General features: G+C 42.0%; 1 protein-coding gene across 3 annotated transcripts in view; it reads left to right on the top strand.

The window, feature by feature from the left end:
- LOC140993993 (MICAL-like protein 2) overlaps positions 1-12,880 on the top strand; it is a 16,625-nt gene extending 3,745 nt beyond the window's left edge. For 2 of the 3 annotated variants that reach the window (XM_073463562.1, XM_073463576.1), the window contains exons 3-16: positions 1,189-1,330; positions 1,415-1,602; positions 1,817-1,944; positions 2,166-2,876; positions 3,990-4,195; positions 4,762-4,828; positions 5,631-5,758; positions 5,990-6,054; positions 6,760-6,883; positions 7,000-7,102; positions 8,424-8,497; positions 8,581-8,695; positions 9,104-9,150; positions 11,148-12,880. In XM_073463562.1, coding sequence (XP_073319663.1) covers positions 1,189-1,330; positions 1,415-1,602; positions 1,817-1,944; positions 2,166-2,876; positions 3,990-4,195; positions 4,762-4,828; positions 5,631-5,758; positions 5,990-6,054; positions 6,760-6,883; positions 7,000-7,102; positions 8,424-8,497; positions 8,581-8,695; positions 9,104-9,150; positions 11,148-11,224 — 2,175 coding nt within the window. In that variant the 3' untranslated portion in view covers positions 11,225-12,880. The remainder of the gene's footprint in view (positions 1-1,188; positions 1,331-1,414; positions 1,603-1,816; positions 1,945-2,165; positions 2,877-3,989; positions 4,196-4,761; positions 4,829-5,630; positions 5,759-5,989; positions 6,055-6,759; positions 6,884-6,999; positions 7,103-8,423; positions 8,498-8,580; positions 8,696-9,103; positions 9,151-11,147) is intronic. The other variant, XM_073463569.1, reaches the window with a different exon arrangement.

The following is a 12,880-nucleotide window of genomic DNA, read 5'->3' as shown; positions in this document are numbered from 1 at the left end:
ATATCAGTAAGCATGAACGTTCATTCTTGACCTGAGAGGCATTTTGATGAGCTCTGGGAGGTTTTTACAGACATGTTTATCTATTCTGACATTTTAAAGACTGATTGATAAATCAATCCAAACAAATAACCGATCTGATCTAATCGATGATGAAAGCAGCTGTTACCTGCTGCAGCTTGCAACGGCTTCAACGTGTCTGTTGGCTCTGGATATTGCTTCAGCAGCACATGTTGGGTAACAGGGAATTTGCAACATCTTAAAGCGTCACTGTTTGGACGTAAGTCATTGCCAAAGACGGAGTGTTTAAAATCTGGGCACTTTGACGTTGGCTGGTTTGTTGCATTCTTCACTTTCATTTTCTCCCTGGAGCTTTCGTTATTGGACTCTGAGCTCCGGGACTCACAAAAAGCTCAACATCACAAACTTTTTTTCAAGTAGAATAAAAACCTACATTAGCCGTGATTATGTGACACTGTTCATGTTCTTCACTGAAACAAAGCTGAAACCACAGGCTGGTAAATACATCAATAATCTGTAAGAGATTAAAGGGCCATAGGGCACAGCAAAGTAAACAGTGTTTTTATGGCTCTGTTCATCGTCTGATTACTGATTAAGGTCTGCCTCTGGTGCTCGTTGGCCTGTCTCTGCTTGTTTTGTTTCTTTCTGCTTCCATGGAATCGCTGAACGGGAATCGAGTTTGGAAATTCCTGACACCCAAACTACTCTTTAATCACACGAGGTGCAGATTCAATCTGTGCTCAGAAATACGAAAGTGCAAGCTCTTCAAAAGCAAGAGATGCACAATAGAAAACATGGGTAAGATGATCATCTAAAATCAAATAGAGAGGCCCTCAGTTAGAAAGAAAGTTAATACGAATGAAGACTTTAAAAAAGGATCAACATCTGTCGACACTCTTGTCTTCCTCAGCGTCAAAACATGCTGACTTTGGCTTAAACTCTCTCTCGAGAAATGTAACCTCGACTCTGGTAAAATAAATAAAGAAAACGCAACAGAAAACTTTCTCCGGGACACTCGCTGTTTCAAACATGCACTTGAATACTAACATCGAGCAGCAGAGTTGTTGCTTTAATGCAGAATGTTTTTCATTTGGGTCTCACAAAGTCAGACAGTAAAAATCCACCCTGAGTTTCTCCTGTTCTGTTGGATAAAGTTGATGCTATTTTCAGGCCTTCAAGGTTGCAGAGGAGCAGTTGGGAATCCCAGCTCTGTTGGACGCAGAAGACATGGTGGCTCTTAGGGTCCCCGACCGCCTCAGTATCCTGACATACGTCTCGCAGTATTACAACTACTTCCACGGACGCAACCCGAGTGAGTATCAGCGTGTCCCTGGCGTCTCTGCCTTTGTTCCTCTTCTCCCTGTTGCACCTGTCTAAACATTTATCCATGCTGCAGTTGGTGGTATGGCAGGTATAAAGCGCCCGGCTGAAGAGCCGACAGGGGAACCGTCTGGGAAGAAGAACCAGCCGGTGACGGCCAAGGTGTTTCCCTCGTCCAAACCTGCCAGAGAGAACAGTCCTCCCCCCTCATCCAACATCACAAGGCCCGCTCCTTCCCCAAAACAAACCAGAAATGTCAATCAGGTAACCTTTGCCGCCTGAATACTTTACACAAGCGGTATGAATCACATACAAGAGTCCAGAAAGTGTAGAAAAGGCTTGATTTTGGCTGTAAAGGTCTGTTGTTTCTGTACCAAACTGCTTTTACAAAACAAACAAATATAACCGACATTGTCTCAGATCAGCGACAGCAAGTAGCTGATGATGCCTTTCTCCTCCTCTCCTCCCCTTCTTCTAGGACGTGCTGGTTGAGAGGCCCAAAAAGACGGGCACCTTAATCAGCAAATGTGCGTCCTGTGACAAGCACGTTCACCTGGTGCAGCGACACCTAGTGGACGGGAAGCTCTATCACAGGAGCTGCGCAAAGTAAGGACCCACGAAAATTAATTTAATCACAGCTGAGCCACATAATCTATATGGAGTCGAGAGTGTGCCACCAGAGTGATTATAGCTGTTTTTAGTCTTTAATTAAAATCAGTGAATGGATTGATAAATCTGAAAAAGCAATTATGACTTGATTAATTAAATTAACTTTTAAATTATGCATTAAAGTGTACTCGGCACTAAGTTGTGCTTCTGTCTTTCAGGTTGATGTCGCCTACAAACACATCTGCACCTTTCAGAGATTTACCCACAAACACCCCAGTTCCCAGATTCACTTCTCCACCAGACTCCACAAAAACCAGCACCAGTACTTCCACAAGTACTCCCTCCAGACTGGGACCATCATGGCTGACGGGGAAACCCAGCACCCCTCCCAGCTTCTCCAGCACCTTTTCTACTCCCTCCCCGCCTGCTTCGAGTCTCTCTTCTGCTGCCAAAGACACTCCGACATCTTTAGTCTACAAACCCACACCTTCACCTTCACGGACTGCTGCTGAATCCAGCTTCACCACAACCACTACTGTCACCCCCAGGCCCACCCCTGCTCCTCGGTCCTCAACCACAGCGGCGAAGACGATGCAGAACAAGTTCAAGTTCTTCCAATCGGATAACAACGCTAACGATGGAGAGAAAAAGACCACAACCGCCAACATCGACGTAAATAAAGGGAGTGGTAAAGTCCAGCAGGCCACGGCAGGTCAGGCTGTGACTGTGGTGGTGAATGTTGGTGGCAGGAAGGAAGCGAATGTGAGCTCGAACACAGGTGGTGCAGGTGGAGATTCAGGAAAGGTGGGTGACAGCAGCAAGTCAAAAGCATCAGCAGCAGCCTTCATCTCCAAGAAACTGACTGAGGAGAACAACAACAACAACAGTAAGCCATCGTGGACAAATGTGGCGCTGAAGAAGACTGACAAGTAAGTAATCTGACTACACACAGACACTCAGGTGGACTTTATAAGAGCGGCTCTGCTGCCCTCTGCTGGTGATCAGTAGCATTTCAGTACACAACAGAAAGTAGGTTCATGGTCTGCTGGGATTGATTGCCACTGCTTATTGTTCAAGAGAATATGAAAGATTAGTTAAAAATGTTTTTAAAACGGTATCTATAATATTTTAGGAGCCATAATTCAAATGTGTTCGTTAAACTACAACAATTATGTCAGAAATAAAAATGTAAATCTGGGTGAAAGTACAAATCCGACTCGTCAGAGGATGTGAAATGTATTTTAATACTCTGTTTTCTTGGAATTAAATTTAATGAAAGTGTAGAATAGATACTTAGTACTCAGATCTTGTGCTTTAGTAAAATTAGCAAATACTCCCGTGTAGAAATACTCTGTTACTTGAACAAGTCCTGCATTTAATTTAGTACAAAAGTATTAGCATTAACATATACTCAAAGTACCAAAAATAAAAGTACTCATTATGTTGAACTGCATATTTCAGAGTAATGTATATTATATTATTGGATTATAATAATACTTTAATGTTGAAGCTGGTAAAGGTGGTTTAACTACTCTTTGGTGTATTTCTTTTTGGAGATGAATACATTTTTATGCTAATCTATGAAATTACTTCATGATTTATTTGTCAATTATATGTGTTAATATTAAACTAAAAAATTTAAAGTAACATGAAACTAAGGTTGTCAAATAATTAACATAAGTACCAATTTGCCTCTGAATTGTAGTGTGCTAGAAATATAAAGTAGCAGATAATAGAAATATTAAAGTAAAGTAAAACTACCTTAAAATTGTACTTAAGTATAGTGTAGTACTTCAGTAAGTGTACTTAGTTACCTTCATCACTGTACATTTTATGAAGGTAATTCAGACAATGTTGTATGTTTGTATGAATGAAGATGACAGTTATGTTTTTCTTCTGAAACCATGATTTCGATGGTTAATTCAGTGAGATGAGCTTGTTTTGTTTGTTGTGTTTATGTGGCTGTCGTGTGTGTAAAGGAGCTAATGCTGGTGCTAATGGAGATCGTAATAAAGAAATAATATGACTTCTCCTCTAATCAGACCTTCTGTAGTCGAGACTCCAAAGAGGGAGCCGGAGGCAGTCAGAGGGAGAGTGAAGCTGAAGGTGGACCCGTCGCTCCTCTCTGACCTGCACACTCCCAACACCAGGAAATCTTCTCCGAGCCCGGCCGGCAGGAGCGGACTGAGAGCCAGAACTCCAGAGAGAGGAGCCTCAAAGCCCGGCGCTGCTTCAACCAACACCTCAGGTAAAACTCAGCCACAACATTAAAACTACTGATGGCTATATTGATTATCTCATTAGACTGCAATGTTATGTTGGGAAACCTCCTGGCATTCATGTGGATGCCAACCGACACGCACCACCCACGTCAACGGCACTCGCCAACAGCAGGAAATCACGCCCTGCCACGCTGCAACAACTGCTCAGAGCTGGCCTCCAAACTTCCCAAACCACAATGTCCTGGAACAAGTGTGATCAATGGAGGCCCAGCAGCACATCGCAAAGCCTTTGTAGATCAATAAAGTCGTATTTAATTGAACTAAATTTAACTGAATTTAATTTAAAAGAAGAAATGTATGTGTAGAGGAGCTCCTTGTTCCTCTGGTGATTATTTTCCAGCTCGTCCATGAGATTTACTGTTGGAGTCAGAACACACAGCAGGTTGCAGCCAACATGAATCTTTATGTTCGACCTGCTGTTGGAAGCAAATCTCTTTATAGCAAAACAATAAAATAGGAACAGACATCGCTAGTCGATGGGAAGTTGAAAGTGAAAAACACTAAAGTTTAGTTTGATTTCTTTTTATCTCAGCAGCATCAGAAAATGAGTCTCCCGCAGACTGGAGATCGAAGCTGAAGCCCATCGGCAAAGACGCCAAGTAAGACCTTATTTATTGTGATTTTACTGACTTTGGCTTGTTCTGTTCTGTCTAATATTCTGTGTTTCCTGTTAAAGAAATAATCTATTGTCAGCTGAAACTATGACTCCTTGAGTGTTCGTTACCTAAGAATAAGTCTTTCTACAGCAGCCTAGAGAGGACAAACCAAACACTCGAAAAGAGGCCTTCAGATTTTTTTGTTTTTTTTTTAGCGTGGGGGAGTGTTAGACGAGGGGTGTTCAGCTAGTTACAATCTGCCACTTCTCCACTAGATGCCACTAAATCCTTCACACTGGACTTTTATTTCTTTACTGGCTCACTTCCTGGTTTCAAACCTCCAGCAGGGATAATCTGAACGTGGGCGAGCTCACAGCGCATCAACATCATCAAGCGTTAACTGTATGAGCGTTTTTTTTTTTTTCCTTCTCCCCGTCGTCCTGTCCATCCATCCATCCTTTGATCTTTCATCCATCTATCCAACCTCTCGTCCCGCAGGAAGCCTGTACCTGCTGCTCCTCCAAATGGCCCGGCCATCATTTGTAGTCGGAGCGTTCGGTCTCTCCTCTTCCGCCACATGCATGCGAGCCCCAAATGGTGTCAAGACGGAGTAGAGTCCTCCGTGGTGCAACATATGCTCCGTGCTCAGAGTTCCTTTCCCCAGATGACCTTCCCCTCCCGCTCTCATGAATCAGAACTGTAGCGAGACAGAAAAGGGACGACTCGTAGGAGCAGATAAATCGCCGTTAATTAAATTCTGCCTCTGTTTTTTTCTCTTTCCTGCTCGTCCTCCATCCATCTACAGACCGGCTGCTCCTTCACCCTGGGCTAATGGAGCTGGGAAGTCACAGACCTCAGAGCTTTCTGTTGGGCCTTCTCCCTCCCCTGGTCGCCCCAGCCCGAGCATTTCTGTCACTCCACCAGCACCAAAGGGTAAAATGGCTACCTGTGTTGTAATGTTGGTCTGTTTAAATACGATTTAAACAATAATACCTGCGTACGGCTATCTTGTTCCTTATTCATGAATATGTTTCTACAAGAAATGGTCTAAATATAGTGACCTAAATATTACCGACACCTCTCAGGGTTTCTTCCATCTTTTGTCTTTGTTTTGAAAACTATTTATATACATATTTTTATTAATTTTATCTCTTTCTATTTCAGGATTCCTGAATGGTCAGGAAGACCTAACTGCGAATGGTACCAAGTCAGAGTCAAAGATTTCCAAGGTAATAAACCTCAGATGGAAAATAAGTTTGCTTTAGCTTCTGTCACATCATTTTAAATTGAATCCTTTGAGGATGAAGTCATAATAATCATTTAGAAGATGACAGCTTGAGCCAGTGGATGTCAATCATCCATATACTGTGTTGTACAGTTTTACTGTGTAAACTCTTTACACAGTAACCAAAGCATTTTAGCCATCAAGTGTGAGGGATTCAGTCGCATCAAGCAAAAAAGGTTGCAGACTGCAAACAACTGAAGACTCCTCGTGTCACCCTCCCCACAGTCTCTCTGTTGCCAGTGTTTAGTTTGTCCATTCTGGGCTACTGTAGAAACATGGCCAAGTACTTTTCTTGCCTAAAAGTAAAAAGTACTTTGTCAGGTTTAACCAAACTGGGACCTTACATGGTCTGGTAACTCCCGTCACTGCAACAGACATTGCTTTGTTTTGGGAGTCACTGGCAATCGACCTAGTTAGAACATTAAAACCAACACATTTACCAAGTATACACTAATTAAACATAATGAATATTGTATTACATTTCTTCCAATCAAGTTTTCTATTTCTGCCCCTAAATCCCTCTAAATCCTACCCACTGGATCTTTTGCTGAAGCATTTATTCATTAATGTAATCACGTCATATTTGGGTCTCTGAGATCACTCAGTAATGTGCATCTGTGTTCTTGATCCGGTTGTGTTACGCGTTCAGACTAAACCAGACTACATTCACAAAGACGAGATCATGAAAGAACTGCAGGACATCGAAGACAATTTGAACGAGTTGGAGAAGAGAGGAGTCGAGATGGAGATGAGGCTCCGCAGCTGTGAAGAAGGTGAGATTAAAAACACACAGATATGAGCCTCATCTTTAATAAACAGTGAAAAACTGGCAGATTTTAGAAGATGGCGCGTATACAGGACTGACTGTGCGTGTGTGTGTGTGTGTCAGAGGGTGAAGATGACTCTCTCATGGACGGCCTCATGGTCGACTGGTTCAACTTGATCAGGAACAAGCAGGTGGCCATGCGCCGGGAGTCTGAACTGGTCTACATGTGAGTACACACACCCACACACACACACACACATACTTAGAGAAGGGGCATGCCACTATTTAGCGATTAGTGAAACAGACTTGTGGCCAGAAGGTTGACAGTTTGAATTCCCAGTGTCCTCCCACCTCCGTCCCACAGCAGGACGTCCTGGAACGAGACAGACTCTCTCCCCCCTGCAGGCTGCAGTGGACAGAGAAGTGTGAAGCAGGATGCTGCTTAACGGCTCAAATGCAATTATTCTTTTTAATAAATGAAATGTTTAACTCCTTCAACTAAGCCTGTCACGATAATAACATTACGGACTTATCGATGTATCTACATGACTTTGAACATTGGTGCTGACCTCGATATCGCCCGTTGTGTTCGCGATGTGTTCGCCAACATTTTTGCCAACACGATGCCAGAATAACTCGCAGGGTTTTCCCCGCCGTTATAGGACTTGAGAGCAGCACTTAACGGCTCCTTTTACATTTTATTTAGTGATTTGGTTGTAAGGTTTATTTTATCTATGTTTTATTTATTCAGAATATTGAAATATAGATTTCACATCCCAGTTCTAGTGTCTGAATATAAAGAATCAGAAGTCCACTGCTCTTTAAAAGGAGATACATGAATTATTAGACTATTAATGACAATATTAATGACAATAATACTGTTTATCGCAGTTGTTTATGGGATATATACAGCATATCGTCCTACAAAATGTAGTTATCATGACAGGCCTAATCTCAACCAAGGCAGAAGAAGAAAAATCTCTTTTAATAATAATGATTTGAATCCAGATCTACATTAAAATACACACATTGTGGGATTTATGGAGAAAAAGTTCACAGTAGAAGTGAGTCAGACGCCGAGCTCCCTCCACTGAGTTATGGGCTTTTTAAAGCTGCTCTAATTAATATTTTTTTATGTTAACAATGAATCAAACCCACAAAGAATTATCATCTGCCTCACATCAAACTGTTTTAGCGTCTTTCAGCTTATTGTTTTGGTTCACAGGAATGAGGAATGAGTCCTGAAGTCTGGAGATGAGTTGATCATTACTGCAGTGCTGAAAGGAAAAATCCCATTGGCCTTTTCTTTTTCTTTTCTTTTAACCTCCGGGTTAGCCTCATACAATAAATCATCTCTGCAGCTTATTTATTATGGCAAGGCTGAACATCTGTTAATATTTGATGAACCTTTATTTTTGTATTATTCACTTAATTTTGCCAGAGCTTTTAACTTTATCTCATGGAAAATGTGTTCAGGCAGTAATGAGAATAGCCCAAATAAAACTGCGGCAAAATAAAAATTGTCAATATGTTGTTTGTATGTGTAGCGGGAGGACCCAGGACCTGGAGGAACAGCAGCCCAGTGTGGAGCAGGAGCTCAGGAGACTGATGGACAAACCAGGTGAGGATTTGAGGGGAGAGAGCACATTCAACAAAACATGAATCAATCAACTAGGGGCTAAAAATGTGTTTGTGTTTGAGCAGATCGTCTGAAAACAAGCTGGGACCGCAAGAGAGAAGAGGAGCTGATGGCCAAACTGGTGGAGATCGTCAACGACAGGAACGCTATCGTGGAGGGTCTGGATGAGGACAGGCTCAGGTGTGTACGGCAGAGTGATTTGTTGTTTTTGAGGCAGATAACAGGATTCTGCTCGCACGAGCTCGACCGCACGTCGAGGGTATAAATAATATTTTTTCAAATGGATTTGGGATTGAGATCCGGCAAATTTAATGTGATTTTCCTCGGCCCGTGATCCGCCCCTCCGCGTAGTTTCGTGAAAATCGGGGCATTAGTTTCATCTGTAATCCTGCTGACAAACAGACAAAACAAACCACTTGAAAACGTAACGCCTTTGGTGTCGGTTAAAAATGATTCGAGAGTCAGAGTGAAGAGCCAACACCAAAATGTGTCACTGCCCCAGTACTTACAGATTGATCTACTGTCGGTGTAAATACGGTAAATGTACGAACTGCTGTTAATCTGTGTTCACTTTTTGTGTGTTCTCAGGGAGGAAGAGGAGGACGAGGAGCTAAACAAGATGATGAAGACTTTCAGTGAGTGTCTCCACCACCTCCACAGGCCGTCTGACCCTCCCGCCGCTCTGTTCATTAGTTATCTCAACCCCGGTGTCACTGCAACTTAGTTGGCTTATAAATTATCCAATTGAGGATTTCCATCATGGACGCCTCTAATTGAAGTAGATAGAATTCTCATTGTGGTTTATGCGAGTGTGTGTGTGTGTGTGTGTGTTTGTGTGTGTGTGTGTGTGTGTGAATGTGCTGCATTTTTAAGGGTGCCACTGGGCTGATGTTTTCATCTCATTTGATCTAATGACTGCTAATGGAAAAAGCATCAAACAAAATGCTCCCCCTCTTTTTGTCAGCAGCGTTTCCTATTAGACAAATGGATAATGTAGCTGGTTAATTTGACCCTCTGATAGAATAGAGTTAAAGCCGGCTTCATTTGCAATTCATGACCGGGAAAGCAGGGCTGAAATTGAGGAGATTTATTGAACTTCAGCGAAAAGGTCGTTATGCTACAGCGAATGAATGCCGACCGTGGGCTAAAGACTAGCCATTTCAATTTAATGTATTCATAAAGTTAATGCCAAAGTTTCACAGTTCATTTCCCGCTCTGAGTCCTGCGACGGTTTACACACATGTTGTATCACATGAGACAGACGCTACGCAGGAACACGACGTTTGGATTTGCTGGCAGCGATAACTCAGTCGTAGCTCCAGTCAACAGGTAAACTGACTCTGAATCAGTCCATTAATGACTTAAACTGCATTAAACTGTCATGGCAGCAGAGCTTCGGCTTTGTGAACTCCCACAGGTGAAACAGACCTAGCTCACGAGCTAAACCGGCTACAAACAAACTTTTGTACAGGCTTCTCTTTTCGCTTGTGATAAATAACTCTCATATAAATACAATAATACATGCAGAAGTGCACCACTGATATAAAAGATGGTCATTTTAAGAGAAAATGCATTTGGCTAGAACTGAAATTTTGACTGTTCGTGAAGCGCTAACTTCTCTGCGCGAGTGACTTTTTTTAAGAAAACAAACTTAGCTTCGATGTGAAGCGCTCCTGTAGTGATGTCATTGCCTCATAATTAAAGCTGCATTCATTATTTTTTGGGTCATTTTGGGGCAGAACTCCTCTACAAACTATAAATCATACTCGTTTTGAATATTATGTGCTAATAAAGACGACATGGCTAACATTTTTAGCAACCACCTGCATGCCTTTTTAGCTAGGCTACATATCCGATAGACACGAAGCAACATTAGGTCATATCTGTCACACAATGTGATTGGGTAGTAGCAGCGGGTAGCATCTGGTTACCATGGAGATGACTGAAACCTTCTGGCGAGGTATATATTGATAATGTTGCGCTGCTCTATACCACAAATCAGGCTTAATGCATTCAACAGAGCTGAGTGGAGCTGCAGAGTTGGATGATAATTAGATCCACTGTTGATATAAAAACATTGATCAGCTTTTCATTTTTTATTACTGTTGCAAGAGACGACTGGTCACGAGGCCCTCTTGTGACGTCGTAGCTCAGAAAATATTTCTGATTATAGAAAGTGTGGAGAAAGATGGGGAAAAAACACTGTATCGAACCCAACGTTTCAGGCACTTAGGCTCCCATAATATTTACATATATATATATTTCTTTTGTTTTCTTTTTTACTGGAATACTGTACTGTTTATTGCTAAGTAAATTGCACACTCACAGCGGAGTCCCCTGATCGACCTAAATGTCCAGGATCTATCAGAAAGCCGTCCACGACTATCTGTGGAAATTAAAGTTAAACTAGTAAACAGCTGATCAAGATCAACACAAACGTATGAAGCTTTTAGTGTTTGTGCTTTTTAAATTGATCCGAATATCTTGTTTTTTAATAAATCGAAAATGAAAAGATGTTATACACCTGTTATGTTTACCTGTGTGTCATCTTTTGACTAACCTGTCCTCCTACTCTCTCTCTCTCTGTCTGTCTCTCTGCCTGTCTGTCTCTGTCTCACTCTCCGTCTCTCAGACATAAAGAAAGACAAACCGAAGAAAAAGTCTCCGATGTCCAAACTGTTCGGCTGGGGGAACAAGAAGGAGGGATGATGCTCGGCGAAACACACAGCGCCGCCGCTCGCTTTGATGTTTTCTGCTGCTCTTGTTGTAGTCTTAATGTCAGTGTACTCAGCCTTGTGATTCATGGGATAACATGGATGTGTGTGTGTGTGTGTGTGTGTGTGTGTGTGTGTGTGTGTGTGTGTGTGTGTGTGTGTATACAGTATGTGTGAGTGAGTGTGTGTGATCTGTCATTTTAAGCGCTTATAGAAAAATGCCCTTCCCTCTGTCGACTGCATCACTCAAGATCTGACGTTACCCCTGCCTTTCCAGTGACACACACACACACACACACACACACACACACACACACACACACACACACACACACACACACACACACACACACACACACACAGAGAGACGATGCTGAGGGGTTAATGACTCACCAGCCGTGATGTGATTGGGTTCAGTGCTCCAGTTGTTAGTTTTAATACCCTTCTAGTCTTAATCTGTCTACTTAATGCTGTCAAACACACACACACACACACACACACACACACGCACACTCACACACTTCCTCTCCTTATACACAGCAATGCTAAGATGCTAATATGAGTTAAAGTTCAAAGGTCAGACAGCTGTTTTCTGCTCTCTGCTTATGTTTAAGTGCAGACTACATGTGTCTGGTGACTCTGAGGGTCGCTCTCTGACCCCGTTGTCGTGGATTACATGTTGAATGCATTTCTCTTTCAGTCTTAAAGGTCTCGCTCTGTAGTTTTCTGTCAAACACGGGGCTCATTTTTCTCAGACAACGGCAAGTTTACTCAGAGCGCTGCCCTTTGATAAGGTGACATGTATTGTTTTGTTTTACTTTTTAGACCAGTGGTTTCCAACCTGCGGTTCAGGAGGAAAAAAAACATTTTCTCTCATGAATTACAGGATAATTTAATATCTCCAGGCCTCAAATTAAGAGTCTGAGAGGGAATAATCCCTCTTAAGCTGAACTTGTCACAGCCTGCAGGTAAATACAACCTGCGATGAGTGTCGTAAGTACCGTAGGCAAAGCTTTGTAGTAAGAGCGCTGTGAGCCAAACAAGATTGGAAAACACTGTTGTAGACACACTCGTATGTACATAGAGCATCTGAGACCGTTGGGAACAGTAGAGCACGCTCAGAGCTTCACTTATTAATGATTTAGAGCTTTAAACAACACATGGAGGTCATTCAGAGCAGATGATCCTCTGGTATAAAGCTCCAAATCATTAGTAAGTGCACCGGTACCACTTAAAAATAACCTTTTTTTTAACATTAGACACTCACACAGGTTGAATCTTGTGTGTGTCGTTTGCTGGTCCATATTGGATCTGTATTTCTACATGTTTTAAATGCTTCCTGTTTAATTTGTGTGACACAATCTATTACTTTTTAAGTTTTAGTAATTTTTCACAGGCACTGAAGCAAACTTTAAAATCTCTGTGTTGGGACCAAACTGCTTAATTTCAACGCAACTAATTGGTACCGCACGTAATTTAACATTGTATATATGTTGATGTCATTGTCCCCTTTTATTCCCTGATATCTCAGCTGTATATATTGTACAAAGTTTACAACAGTGTGATCGTTAAATGGAGAAACAGGACTGGATTTTAACACAATAACTCTAATAAATGTACTCACATTTTAATAAAAAGGTGACATCCTTAA

Source organism: Pagrus major, chromosome 1 (assembly GCF_040436345.1).
Source record: "Pagrus major chromosome 1, Pma_NU_1.0".
In the NCBI taxonomy this organism is placed as follows: Eukaryota; Metazoa; Chordata; class Actinopteri; order Spariformes; family Sparidae; genus Pagrus; species Pagrus major.
The sequence above is the reverse complement of the archived record's forward strand: the minus strand, read 5'-3'. Positions and strand labels throughout refer to the sequence as shown.